This window comes from Cavia porcellus, unplaced genomic scaffold (assembly GCF_034190915.1).
Source record: "Cavia porcellus strain 051 isolate PalLab524CR breed Dunkin Hartley unplaced genomic scaffold, mCavPor4.1 scaffold_7, whole genome shotgun sequence".
Lineage (NCBI taxonomy): Eukaryota > Metazoa > Chordata > Mammalia > Rodentia > Caviidae > Cavia > Cavia porcellus.
In genome coordinates this window covers 30,214,322-30,228,178 of record NW_026947490.1, presented here as the reverse complement: position 1 = coordinate 30,228,178, position 13,857 = coordinate 30,214,322, and the positions used below count along the sequence as shown (strand labels likewise).

The window sequence follows — 13,857 nt, the reverse complement described above, 5'->3', positions numbered from 1 at the left end:
AGCAGCACAATTTGTACTAGCCCTGACCTTTGAAACACCCTAAGTGTCCATCAACTGAGGAATGGATAAAAAATTGTGGTATATTTATTCAATGGGGTACTACTCAGCTATAAAGAATGGTCACATTGAGATATTTATAAATAAATGAATGCAACTTGTGATCATATTCATAAGTGAAATAAATCAAATTTAAATGTGTAAATACTGTATAGTCTCCATAGTGTAAGAAATAGTAAGAATATATAAGAGTTTATGGTAATCATGATTCACCATTACATTCCTTTGAGCCTTATAATGATGGCATTCATTAGTTGGAATGGGTTTATCCTGGCTTGTTTGATTTTATTATCAGTGATGTTATCAACAGCTATTTTGAAGAAAACAAGTCATTATAATAGCCTGTGATGATTTAATAACATCTTACTCTGAGTCCTACCATGCTTTTGCTCTTCTGTTTCCTTTGGTTCTATCATGTTTTGTCTTATTTGATTTCATTATGTGTGATAGCATAAAAACAGGTTCTATGGAAAATAAGATAATATAATAGCCATTGTTCATTTTCTGTTATTTGGTTCTGAATGCTATGTAATGCATTCATTCTCTTGAATGGTTTTTTTTTTTACTATTTTGTTATGTTTGATGCTATTGTATATGAAGTTATGCTCAGCTATTTCAAAGAAAGAGACTTTACGGTAATCACTGTTAATTACATGTTGTCTTCTGGTGAAATACTCTGTTGCTTACATTGTTCTGTTCTGATCTGCTTTGTTATGTCCTGTTTGGTCTTTGTCACTTTAAAATGAAATAAACAAGCAGATATGGAAGACACAATGAAGAGTTCCATGAATATATCATCCAAATCCCATGATTCCCACTGCTGGTATATTTCCTTCTGTCTCCCAGTATGTGTCTGTGACTTCATGGAGTGTACCATATGATCAGCTTCAACAGGAATTTAAGATTAGGTCTGGTTTTTGTTACACAGGCATCACCTCAAAGTGAACAGTTTTTGGTTTATATCCATTCTGGAACATCCTGAAGCACAGTTGTGAAGGAAAATCTTCACAGTTCCCAGAACTTTTAGTACTGCCATTGGTCGTGAATTTTGCTTGAAAAAAAAAATGACCCCTTATGCAAATATATACTGAATCCTCTGATGTAGCCAATGATATGGATGGATGTTCAGGGATGTTGTAGGAACAGGACTCAGAAGTTGGTGAGAAAGGTATTTTGGGAAATATGTATGTGACTAGGCCTTTCCACAAGACCAAAGGATGTACAGATATTTGCGTTACATGTAAATGTTGACTAAATTCAGCATTTTCAGAAGAGGATTTTAATAATCAAGTGAATAGGATGACTCCTTTGATGGAAATCAGTGGACACTTTTCTTCAGCCACCCCTTTCATTGCCCAATAGATTCTTGAACAAAGTGGCCATGGTGGGAGGAAATAGACTATGCATGATGAGCTCAGCGAAATGGACTTTCACTCACCAAGGCTGATCTGGCTACAGCAACTGCTGAATGTCCAAAATACCAGCAGCAGGGCCCAACAAACTCCCAGTATGGTGCCATTCTTTGGGTTGGTCAGTCTGCAACCTGGTATAATTTAATTGGAATATACTTTAATTATATTAGATCATTTCCATCATGGAAAGAACAGCATTTTGTCCTCATCTGCATTATCACTTATTCTAGGTATGGGTTTGATCTACTATGATTTTAGTTTCATACATGGTGATGTGTATAGGTCTAGACTCAATCTTCTGCATATTTGTTATTGAAGTTCCCCAGCACCATTTATTAAAGTGTCTGTGTTTCCTTCAGTGTATATCTTTGACTCCTTTTCAAAGATCAGGTGGTTTCATGTCCTGAAATTTTTTCTGCTTCTTCTATTCTGGCCCACTTATCCACATGTCCGCTTTTGTGCCAGTTCCACACTGTTTGAATCAGATTAGCTTTGTAGTTCCTCAACCTTGGGGTCATGAGACTCCTGTTTTCCTCTGGCACCTGGGATTGCTTTGATCATTCTGGTTATTTTCAATTTCTATCTGCATTTCAGGACTGTTTTCTCTACATCTATGAGAACTGCAGTGGGTATTTTGACTGGAATGGTTTTATCTTAAGAACAAACAGAGAACAAAAATGATAAAGCACAATTTCAAAACAAAATAAGAGGATATTAACACTGGTTATTATATTGTGTATTGTTACCTTCAAAGCAGTTTTTCAGATTACAAAATATAGGTGTAAAAGTAATCAAACAATTGAACAATAAGAGCACAAAGTGTTCTTTCTGATGAACTAACAGAGATTAATTGTATTGCATTAAATCTGTATATCAGTTATGCAAATACAGTCATGTTGATTATATTGGTTCTTCATAACCATTACTGGTTTTCCATTTTCTGATGTCCCTGATTTCCTATACAATAGTAGTGTAATTCTTATTGTAAAGGTCATGTATTTCCTTGGTTAAGTTAATTCCTAAGCATTTCATCTTTCTTGATGCTATTATGAATGATATTGTCTTCCTAATTTCTTTCTCAGTGGCTTTGTGATTAAGTGTATAGGAATGCTGTTGAAATTAGGGTGTTTATTTTGTATCCTGCTAAACTGTTTTATTTGGTGGTTAATGCTAAGACTCTTTTGATGGAAATTTTCAGGTCTTGTAAGTAGAGGGTTACAATGTCTGCAGATGATGATGATATGACTTTGTCATTCTGTATGCATATCCCTTTCATTTCTTTCTCTTGCCTCAGTGTTCTGGCTCGTGTTTCCAGGACTATGATGAACAAGAGTGGTGATGGTGGAGTCTGGTTAGACTGTGGATTTGATTATAAAAACATTTGGACTTTGACTTTAATACCTCAAGTTTGTTTATTAATTATATAAGTAGCAAATTATTATTACTGAAAATTCAACAAAATATAGGTACAGCATCCTGGTAATTACCCAATGGTGGTCAATTGAGAAAATGAGTCAGTTTATATCATAGTTTAAAAGAACAGTAAAAATCTATCTGTTTAACCAACAAATTTTGTTGCTGTACTTGTGAATATATATGTTGACTGAAGGTAAGCTCAACAGAACAGGACTTTAATAATCAAGTGGATAGAATGACCACTTTGGTGGAATGATGTCACATATTCCTTCAGTCATCTCCAGCATTACATGAATATGTATGATTTTTCTCTCTCCTTAACATATATTTCTATGGAGACTTTCTTTCAGTGCCAGGATTGCCCTAGTAGACTAAATTTTCTTAAAAATTTCCAAATTTTTCTTCCTAAATCATGTACATTGATGTGCATTTAGTTTTACACTATTAAGCCTTTGTAATTCCTTCCTCTCATTCCTTTCACTGCTGAGTACTTAAAGTAATGATGAAGTTTGTGTTTGAACATACAGACTGAACTAGGTTTTCAGAAGAATAGCTCAGAGATATTCAGGGAGCCTAGGTAGATACTTGGGCCTGTTTGTCAGTTCTTCACACAAGAAACCCCCATATTTCCTTAAAGTTATAGCCTTCAAGAGATCATGAAAAAGTGAGGGCTCCTTCCAGACTTTTAAATGGTCTCTTTGGAGATACTCACAACAAAGTTGTAACTGCTTTGGTAATTAGTAACTTCAAGAAAGTTCTTCAGATATGTCAATATATTCCCAAGCCTCCCCTGCCTTTGTTGTACAGATGAAATAGAGTTCAGAGGAGGAGGGCAGACACAGACTCACAAACCTTTATCAAGGTCCAGCTCCCTGCTTCTCTCCATCCTGGCAGTCTCTATCCTCCCAGTGATATCAATACTATGCAGAGGTAAGGAATAAAGTAAGTATTTTGTATTTCAGCATCTGATGTGATGGTGAGTAGTTATAATCCCAGCATTCAGGAGATTGAGGTAGGAGGATGCTGAGTTTTTGAGACTAGCCTGAACTATGTAGTGAAAGCCTGTCTCAAAAAGACCAAAAAATGTATTTTGTATTTCAGTCTGAGAGACACATTCAGAAAAGGGAAGCCGTCTGAGTAAGTGCTTATGTCTGGAAAAGGATTTGTTGGGTAGGGAGAGATAGTGCAAAGGAAGAAAAGGTGATGAGTAGTTCCCTAACTGTATACTCAGCAAGTGGAGATAAGGGTCCAAAACATGTGCCAATTCCTGATGGATCCTAATTATAATTAATGAAATCATCACCAGGGTAAATCAGCACAGTGATAATAAAATAAGACTTCAGAGATTAAGAACTGTCATAGTGACTTTTAGTTGTTGTTTCCATAGATATTAGTTACATTAGTTAAAGTTTGAGTTCACAACATTATCAGTAGAATCTTCTCACTCTCTAAGGCTTAGGTGAAAGAACAAAACTGAATTATAGACATTATCTACATTTGTGCAGAAATGATGTATCTACAGTCATTTGTGAAATAAAAATGTGTTTTAAAATTTTAGTGTGTGTATTTGATGCACGTAGAGCAAAGAGTAATTGTCACCAACAGAAAACACCAGTTAACTGGTCATGATGGTAACACTGTTTTCCCTGTGGAAGTTAGGGAAGGAATTTTAGGAAATATGAATTTTATCATTACAGGCTGCAGCCAGATGTTTGTATCAAGTGTATCTTGTATTATTTTCTTTGGTTTTAAAATATACTGTATTTGTCTGGATGAGGCATGTGGCTCAGTGGCAGAGCATCCACTCCCACCAGGACAAGTAAAATATTCATCTCTAAAGATTTTTAAAAATCATTTTAAGAATCAAGTCCAGGGATTTCTCACACATACTAAAAAAGAATTCTACTACTAATCTACAACTCATAGCCTCTATTGTAATATTGATTTTATTTAAGTAAGAATACTTCTCATAGATACATTGCTTAAATTTTATGTGTACATGTACTTACTTCAGCAGAATATATACAAAAACATTTAAGTATATAGTGAAGTGTTGTTAACTAATAATGCCATAGAATGGTATCCAGAAGTTTTCAATTTTACTCTACTTACCTAGGACTCTATGCTTGCTAATTAGGAACTCGCAATGGTCTCTTTTGCGTATTCCCCAGAAACCACCACCCCAATCCCTGTTTCTGTGCTGTTTTATGATTTATATTGTGCAGATAAATGATATAATGCAGTATTTGTCCTTTTTTGATTGCCTCATGTAACTCAACATAGTATCCTCAAGTACCTGGACACTATGACCCACAGCAGACTTTCCTTCTTTTAAAAAGCCAGTTGATATTCCAAAGCTCATAAACACCATAGTGTTATTCATCTGTCCTTCAGTGGGAAGGCTACATGCTTCCTCATGCTGGCTGCTGTGACTAGTGTTACAATGCACATGGAAGTCCTAATGTCCCTGTGAGATTCTGATTTCAATTATTTTTCAAAAATACACAGATGTCAGAATGCTAGGCCAGATGATGAGAATTTCTTCAATGTGGAACATCTGTAGGTCTTTCAGCATCTGCATTCCTAGTCCAGCTCAGAGACATCCTGTTTCTCCACACTCTTCTCAATATTGTCAATAAAAATTGCTAATATCCATTATGACACATGATATGTACCATAACACATTGTAGTTTTCTTCTTATTTCCCACATTTTTATTGGTATTGAACATGCTTTTGCTTACCAGTTAGTAATTTGTGAATCTTTTCAAGACAAACTCCTCCATTCAAGTTTCTTTAACATATCTTTGTTTCTTGGAATGTTTTGTTGTGTTTTATTGTAGAAGTTAATTTCCCTGTTTTCAAAATCGAAGTGCTCATGAGTTCATGTTCTCATATTCCATTCTACTTCGGTCTCATATTTTAATGCATTTTGCAAATTTGCCTTCCTTTCTAATAGTTTCACTTAATCCATGCATCAAGCAATGGATGAGTAATGATCAGAAGTTAGTAGTAAATTACATGTATGCTATGGTATTTTAATTTGTTATTGTTTAAGGTATCACATCTAGGAACAGAGTAATAGTATTCATCAATTTCCTTGCTAAAGGCCCTAGCACTTTTATTCGTGTAATATCACAAATGATTCTCTCCACTTCGAAATAATATGGAGCCTATTTCACATTCAGTAAATCCAGCTTATAGATGAGGCAATCTCTTTGAGAATTAAACTGTAATTAGTGCATCTGTATTTTATCAGGATCTTAAAGACTGCATTTATTTTTGATATTGTACTACATGATCAATATCTACACTGAAATGGAACTGTGATTGGATAAGTTTATTTTAAAATGCCAGTGATGTAACATGAAATGACATGGTACTGAAACCAAAGGCAGGTCTGGATAATTTAAAGACACAGATAACATATTTTGTCACTGTAGCCCAAAAGGTAAAATTCAGGCTTTCCCATAAGGCTCCTCACACTCAAGTCTGCTATCTGCCTCAGTGTGGCACATAGATTTTTAAATTTTTTTTTGTTTTCCATTAGCAGTGTACATTTTTGATGACTGATAATTATTTGCATCTCATGGAATTGGTTCATACAAGTAACACATCATGATTATTTTCACTTCTCTTTGGTGCCCTGACTTTTCCTTCCCATTTCTCCAGGTCCCTTTTCCATCTCCAACAAGTATAACTTCTTTTTTCCATGTCTTCTATTTTATTCATTAAATTATTTACACTTTAGTTCTCACAACAAAAGAAACTATGTGATATTTAAGCTTTTGTGTCTGATTCATTTCATACAGCAGCTAATACTCCATCCATTTTCCTACAGATGACTCTTATTCATTGTTATTTATGACTGAGTAGTGCTCAGCCATTTACACAACTGTTTTACATTAAACTGTTGGTGGGATTCAGGCTGCTGCCATGATTTAACTGTTGTGAATTGTGCTGCTATAATCATGGTTATGCATGGATCACTGTAATATGATGACTTGAACTCTTAAGAAGGTACTCAGAAATAGAATGTGGATTTAGAGAAATTCCTCACACCCTTTATATCTAAATTCTTTTTGTCTTTTCAGGAAAATGGTACCAGTGAATATATCATAGAATTATGAATATCAGATAAAGAATCATGTGTATCACATTATGGCAGTAAGTTATGTACTGTAAATGCTACTTAAAGTTACACATTAAACTCTAGGAAGCCTTTTAAAATACAATTTATATAAATATTTCACATGGAAAATATTGGATTTCACTTGACAAATCAATGTTATTACACAGCTCCTGTTTTGCATAATACTCTGGAGTAAAGATAAAAGTCAGCCACCAGAAATGGCCCAACTCATATGCAGGCTTTTGTAATAAGGAATGGTCTAATCTCAGGCTCTGGTTGGAATGTGGAGAATTTCTCCCCTCTTAAACATTTTTCTATCCTTTGCATAGATATGTGTAGTGTGAGGTCCATTGATTTGAGTCTCAATAATCTGATTATAAGTACTTCTCATTCATTCTGTTTTAGGGTGTTCGTAGTGCACCTCTGTAATGAACATCATGATACTAGCAGACTTTAGACCCAAGGGCTTCATTATGAAATTTTGGATTCAAGTTTTCCTCATCTTCACAGGGTTTTCAAGTGTGCCCACTGGCAACACTTGCATATTGAGGTTCTTGAGCCATTTTGAAGAGCCTCAGGAACTGCAGGTGAGAAGAATTTAAAGCAATTTCTCCCAACTACATTGGCTTGCCTATTTTAAATACTGAACTCTATTGTTTGCATGATTTTTCTTATATTTAAGACTGTAAAAAAGATCAGCAAAAATGTCATGAATCACAAAATATCTACAGTTGATACAGTGCTAGATCCCATGAGCAACTTAAACATTCCATGTATAAAACATTGTCATTGCTTTGGGAAATTTCTTATTGGGGACTATCATGTGTCATTGTGACTCTGTGAGTTTCATCCTGTAGAGATGCAAATGATAAGTCACACACAGTCTCAGTGCCCATATTTCTCCTAGATGGATATTTTGACTTCTTGCAAAGACATGCATGTGTACAGAATGACAAAGGTATCAGAGCTTTCAAAAGCACAGCTCAGTAGAATGTTATGAAGAGAACACAACTCTATGTAACTGATCAAGAAATGGAATATTGTCATTTAACTATAGATTTCTTCTGTCTCTTCTACCTTTTAGGTATATTTCTTTTGAATATATTAATAGGAGTGGAACATTTAAATATACACTTATATCATTGTCACTATTTAAGAAACTATATCCATATTGCCTTATTGGAACTTCATATAAATGGACTTAGTAAGTTCTTTCATATTTGTCGTCTATATGCATTTTATGAGAGTTGTGGGAAATGCGTTTTTATTATTTAGTATTATTGATGGCATCAATTACCAAAGCTTTATTATGCTCTATTGCATGAATAACTATCTGAAGTTTTCAACTGTTACTGTGTATGAGAGTGATTTTGAGTTTGGGACTATAGTAAGTAATGAATAGAGCTATTATATAGAGAGTGTAACTTGTTCTGTGAAACATGCATGGTTTGTTTTGAGTGATCTCATGGCAATGAAAATGCTACAACAAAATTTTTATTAGTACATGTTTGTTATATGATTATTATGTTTATTATTATTATGTTTATTATCCTATATATTTATTAGTACATGTTTGTTACATGTATATGGAAAAATTTAGTGTATGAAACTTGTACATGTGTGTAAAACATCTTAATTCAATTTGCATGGCTTTTCCTACTGAGAAAATATGAAAAAGAGAGAGACAGAGACAGAGGGACAGAAAGAAATAGAGGCCTAAGAATTTTGAGAAATGACTCAATATGTATAAAGAATTTATCCACTGAGATCATAGCATACATTTTCCAATGCTTGGGAAATCATTCAATATTGAAGTACAAGAGACATCTAATTTAGTACATGGTGATAGACATGGGTCTAGCTTTAGTTTTTGGCAAATGGAGAGCCAGTTTTTCCAGCACCACTTATTAAAGAGACTGTCGTTCTTCCAATGAACCTGCTTGGTTCCTTTATCAAAGATAAGGTGGTTGAGTGTGTTTGTAGTTGTGGTTGTATCTTCTAATCTATTCCATTGATCTTCGGCTCTGTTTTGATTCCAATACCATGTTGATTTTACTACTGTTGCTTTGTAGTATAACTTCTACCCTTACACTACTTTGTTTTGTTTTGTGTTTTTCTCTTTTTCCTTTTAAATAAAATTTTAAAAAAAGAGACATCTAAAACTCCAAATACTCATAACCAGACAAAGACCTTTCAATGACAAATAGTAATTGAAATTCCAGAAATTCTACAATAAAAGAAGATAATAAAAACTATTAGAGAAGAACAAAAAGGGACATATAAGTTCGACATATCAGAATTATGCACATTTCTCAGAATTAGCTTTAAAGGCTAAATGAGCTTCGGGAATGTTTATCAAGCAATTAAAAAAAGAATTGTACTTCCATACTATGCAAAATTAGCCTTCACAATGGCAGAATAGTGAGGACTTTTCATAACAAAGAAATTCTTTAGAAATACATGAGCACTAAACCAGCATTATAGAAGTATTTAAGGGAAATGTATACAGAATGACAGAGGCTAACACTATCAAAAAAATTCAAAGAAAATATACATCTACCATAGAGAATTGTTGAACAAACAAAATATCAGTTCCATATAAACAAAATGTTATGAATATATTTAGCAAATGGCTCATAATAATAACTTTCAATGTCCATAGTCTTAACTAGGAAATCAAAAGATATAGAATGGCATATTGATTCAAAAAACACCATCCATATACTGTCTACAACAGACAAACTTCATTAAAATGAATAATTAAAGGATGGAAATCAGTGTAACCAGATACCCAAAACAAAATAAGGTGGGTTTCTTCTTTTCAGAGACACCATATTCAATCTAAAACTGACCAGAAGAGACAAAGGTGGCCATTGCATATGGATAAACAAAACAACTGAACAGGAAGTGAACAATTATAAATCGCAAATGCATAGACTTTTGGCAAAGCTTCAAAAAAGAAAAACTGTTGGGCACAAAAACACAGATAAACATGAACACATTCTTGGTGAAGAACCTCAATACCCCATTCTTATGAGCAAAATGTATTTAAAGATATCCATACAATGTTTCATACAAAAATATAATGTACATTTTTCTCAACCACACACAGAAATTTTTCCAAAATAGACCATGTCTTCAGTAATGTAGAATGCTTAAATAAATACAGAAATTGAAATAAACTCTTGAATGTTACTGGAACATAAAAAATGAAGCTAGAAATCAATACCCAAATCAAGTACAGAAATTGTACAAGCATATGAAAATTTAAGACTATATTATTCAATAACCAATGGATCACAGAAGAATCTAAAATGTTCTTACAATCAATGTACAATGGGTATATAATAATATGAAAACTTATGGGATGTCACAAAAGCAGTTCTAAGAAGGAAGTTTACAGTTCTGAATGCACACAGTAAGAGAATACTAAGGTCATGCAAATTATCAAAAGATACACCTAATTCAAAATTATGAGAAGAAACGATTATCAAGATTAGAATGGAAAGTAATGGAATTCAGAATTTAAAAAACATTAGAAAGAGTAAATGAATGCTCAATGCTTGATTTGGTTCTTTGATGAACAAAATTGAACAAAGAAGATATGAAAATCCTAGAGACCAATAAGAGACAATAAAACAGAGACAGCAATAAAAACTATGAAATAAAAAATTCTTTGAACTTAATGGATTCACCATAGAAGTTTACCAGAATTTCAAGGAAATCTAACATGAATGCAACTCAGTATCTTCCATGAAACTGAAAATAGCACCGCAAAATTCATTCTGGAATCCAGCATTACCTTGATACAGAAACCAGACAAACCTTTTTTTAACAAAAATTCCTCAATTAGCATAGATGCAATATCCTAAAATGATACATGAATAAGTGTACTTCAAAAAATTATTAATAAGTTCATATATCATAACCAAAGTGGCTCATCCTTGAGATGAAAGAATGGACCAATATACATAAATTAATAAATGCAGTACAACACATAAACAGTAAGGAAAAATAAAATCTAATGTTCCTCTCAATAAGTGCAGAAAAGACTGACTCAATCCAATATCCATTCATAATAAAAACCTTAATGCAAATTAGATATCAAATAACCTTATCTAAAATCAATAAAAATTATGTCAGCCCACTGATAGCATCATTATAAATGGGGAAAAATGAAGGCATTTTCTCTAAAATCTGGAATTTAAAAAGTGCATTTTTAACTGCTCCTATTTAATATAGTATTCAAACTTTTAATCAGAGAAATCAGGCAACAGAAAGAAATAAATAGGATATGAATATGAAAGGAAGAAATCAAATCACCCATATTTGTAGGTAACATTATCCTTTATAATCAAGATTCTAAAAACACCATAAGACACTTACAACTGATAAACAGTTGCAGCAAAGTAGCAGGATACAAAAAAATACACAAAATGTAAATGTATTCTATATTTCAACAATGAACCTACTGAGAAAGAAATCAAGAAAAAAATCCCACTAGTAGTAGCTTGTAATGACACTGAACCTAGAAATGTAGCATAAACATGGAACTGAAATATTTCTAAAATGAAAACTATTGCCCTTTGAAAAAAAGAGACTGAAGAGGAAATTAAAGTTACATTTCACAGCTTAAATTGATTCTACCAAAAAAGCTCTCTAAAACAACTGTACCCATTTTCCATGGACAAGTTTTTGGATTCTCCATGTTTTCACCAAACTTGCTGTTTCCTGTCACTTGCAACATAGCCTTCTGGATGCTCTTTGATGATATTACCAGAAGTTTTATTCAAATTTTTCTGTTTAAAAGCAAGATTAAAGGGCTGGGGATTTAGCTCAGTGGCATAAGTGCCTGCCTTGCAAGCGCGTGGTCGTGAGTTCGATCCCTGGTACTGGTAAAAAAATAAATAAATAATTAACAGCATTGAATATTTGAATGTACTTATCAATTTGATAACTTCATTTTTTAAATTTCAACTTCAACATTTCTCATTTTTAATTCTCTTATGTAACGTATAAGAGCTCTACATGATGAACGTGCTTCTCTCTATCTCTTCCATTTCTCCGTGTATGTCTTTCTCCTTTTGTCTTTCATTTCTCTCGAAATATAACTATGCAAGCTTTTAATGAAAATAATTCCTAATTTTAATATAATTTGTCATTTTGTCATAAGTTTAATGTTTTATAAACAGTAATTTTTTTCTTAGACCACAGAGATTATTTTTGATATTGAATGTGATTGTTATTAAACTTAGAGATGAAATTCATTCATAATTGATTAATAGTATGAGGTCAATAATTATTGTGGCTTTTCTTTTAATAATATTACTATTATACACTTCAGGTTTTACTGAAAATATTGTGTTTTCTTTCTGTCTTTTCTCACTTGTCACTTCTGCCCAGGTTCACACCATCTCATCCATACTGATGAATTACACTGAAATAGCCTGAGAATCCTCTTCAGCTCCTCTTGTATCATGAAACCTTTGCAATTCCATAAGAACTTATCTTCAAAATTATTTTTGGTGCTGAATTTCTACAACACATCTTGCTCAGAAAAATAGTTGTCACAATAATTTAAAGGAAACTTTAGAAAAAATGACACACATAGAACCCGTCAATTTGGTAATAGGAATGATCTTATTTTCACAGATCACGGTTGGAGTCATGGGAAATTTTTTCCTTCTTTACCATTATATTTTCATTTACCACACTAAAAGCAAGTTGAGATGCATAGATTTGATACTCAAGCACATTCTCATAGCCAATTCCTTATTTATTCTTTCTAAAGGACTGCCTCAGACAATGGTAGCATTTGGACTAAAAAATTCTCTCAGTGATTTTGTCTGCAAATTTTTCTTTTATGTTGAGAGAGTGGGCAGGGGTGTGTCAATTGGAACCATCTGCCTCTTGAGTATCTTCCAGAGGATCACAATCAGCCCCATGAACTCCTGCTGGAAAGACCTTAAAATAAAAGCACCAAAGTGTATCGGATTTTCCATTTACCTCTGCTGGTTTGTGCACATGGTGGTAAATTTCATTTTTCCTCTTTATCTGTTGTATATGTCTGGAAGATGGTCTAGCAGAAATATCACAAAGGAAAGAAAAATAATATTCTGTACTTACACAGATCCTGGGACAATCCTGGGCTCAATCTATATAGCGTTAGTAGTATTCCCTGAAGTTGCTTGTTCTGTGCTCATGATCTGTGCAAGCAGTTCCATGGTTTTTAATCTGTACCAACACAAGAAGAAGGTTCAACACATTCACAGGACAAATGTCTTCTCTAGATCCCCTGAGTCCAGAGCCACCAAAAGCATCCTCTTTCTGGTGGGCACTTTTGTATCATTTTACAGCCTGTCCTCCCTTTTTAACATTTCTATTGCTCTTTTTCCTGAGGTATATAGGAGGCTGGTGAGTATTTCTGAGATAATTTCTGTGTGTTTTCCAACTATGAGCCCATTTCTGCTGATGAGCCAGGACTCTTCTATACTCAGGCCCTGCTTTGTTATGTTAAGGAACGCTCTCCCCACTTATAAGAAATAAATAAATTGTGTTTTGGGGTTAGTACTTTCTACATTCATTTCTTATGTCTAACAGGCAACACAGAGAAGCAAGGAGAAGTTTCATATCTCTCTGAGGTAAACTGACAGGTGTTTTTATTTTAATTTTATTTAAAAGGAAAAAGAAAAAACAAAACAAAACAAAACAGTGTAAGGGTACAAGTAATACAGAACTACAAAAAAAAAAAAACAGTAATAAATCACCGGTTAATAGATTACATATTATCATCTTAGAGATAGTTGCTCAAATCACAGTATCACAGCATACAAAGTGGACAC

The 13,857-nt window shown here is 33.4% G+C and overlaps 1 protein-coding gene across 1 annotated transcript; it reads left to right on the top strand.

Annotated features, from left to right (window-relative positions):
- The first annotated feature begins 12,613 nt into the window (after positions 1–12,613).
- Positions 12,614–13,561, top strand: Cavporv1r639 (vomeronasal 1 receptor cavPorV1R639). The gene has a single exon (NM_001167423.1). It carries the CDS (start codon positions 12,614–12,616, stop codon positions 13,559–13,561), a length of 948 nt encoding a protein of 315 aa, NP_001160895.1.
- Positions 13,562–13,857: the final 296 nt, after the last annotated feature.

What these genes read in the sequence shown, in the direction of transcription:
- Cavporv1r639 (NM_001167423.1), top strand. Translation starts at nt 12,614, where the DNA reads ATGACACACATAGAACCCGTCAATTTGGTAATAGGAATGATCTTATTT.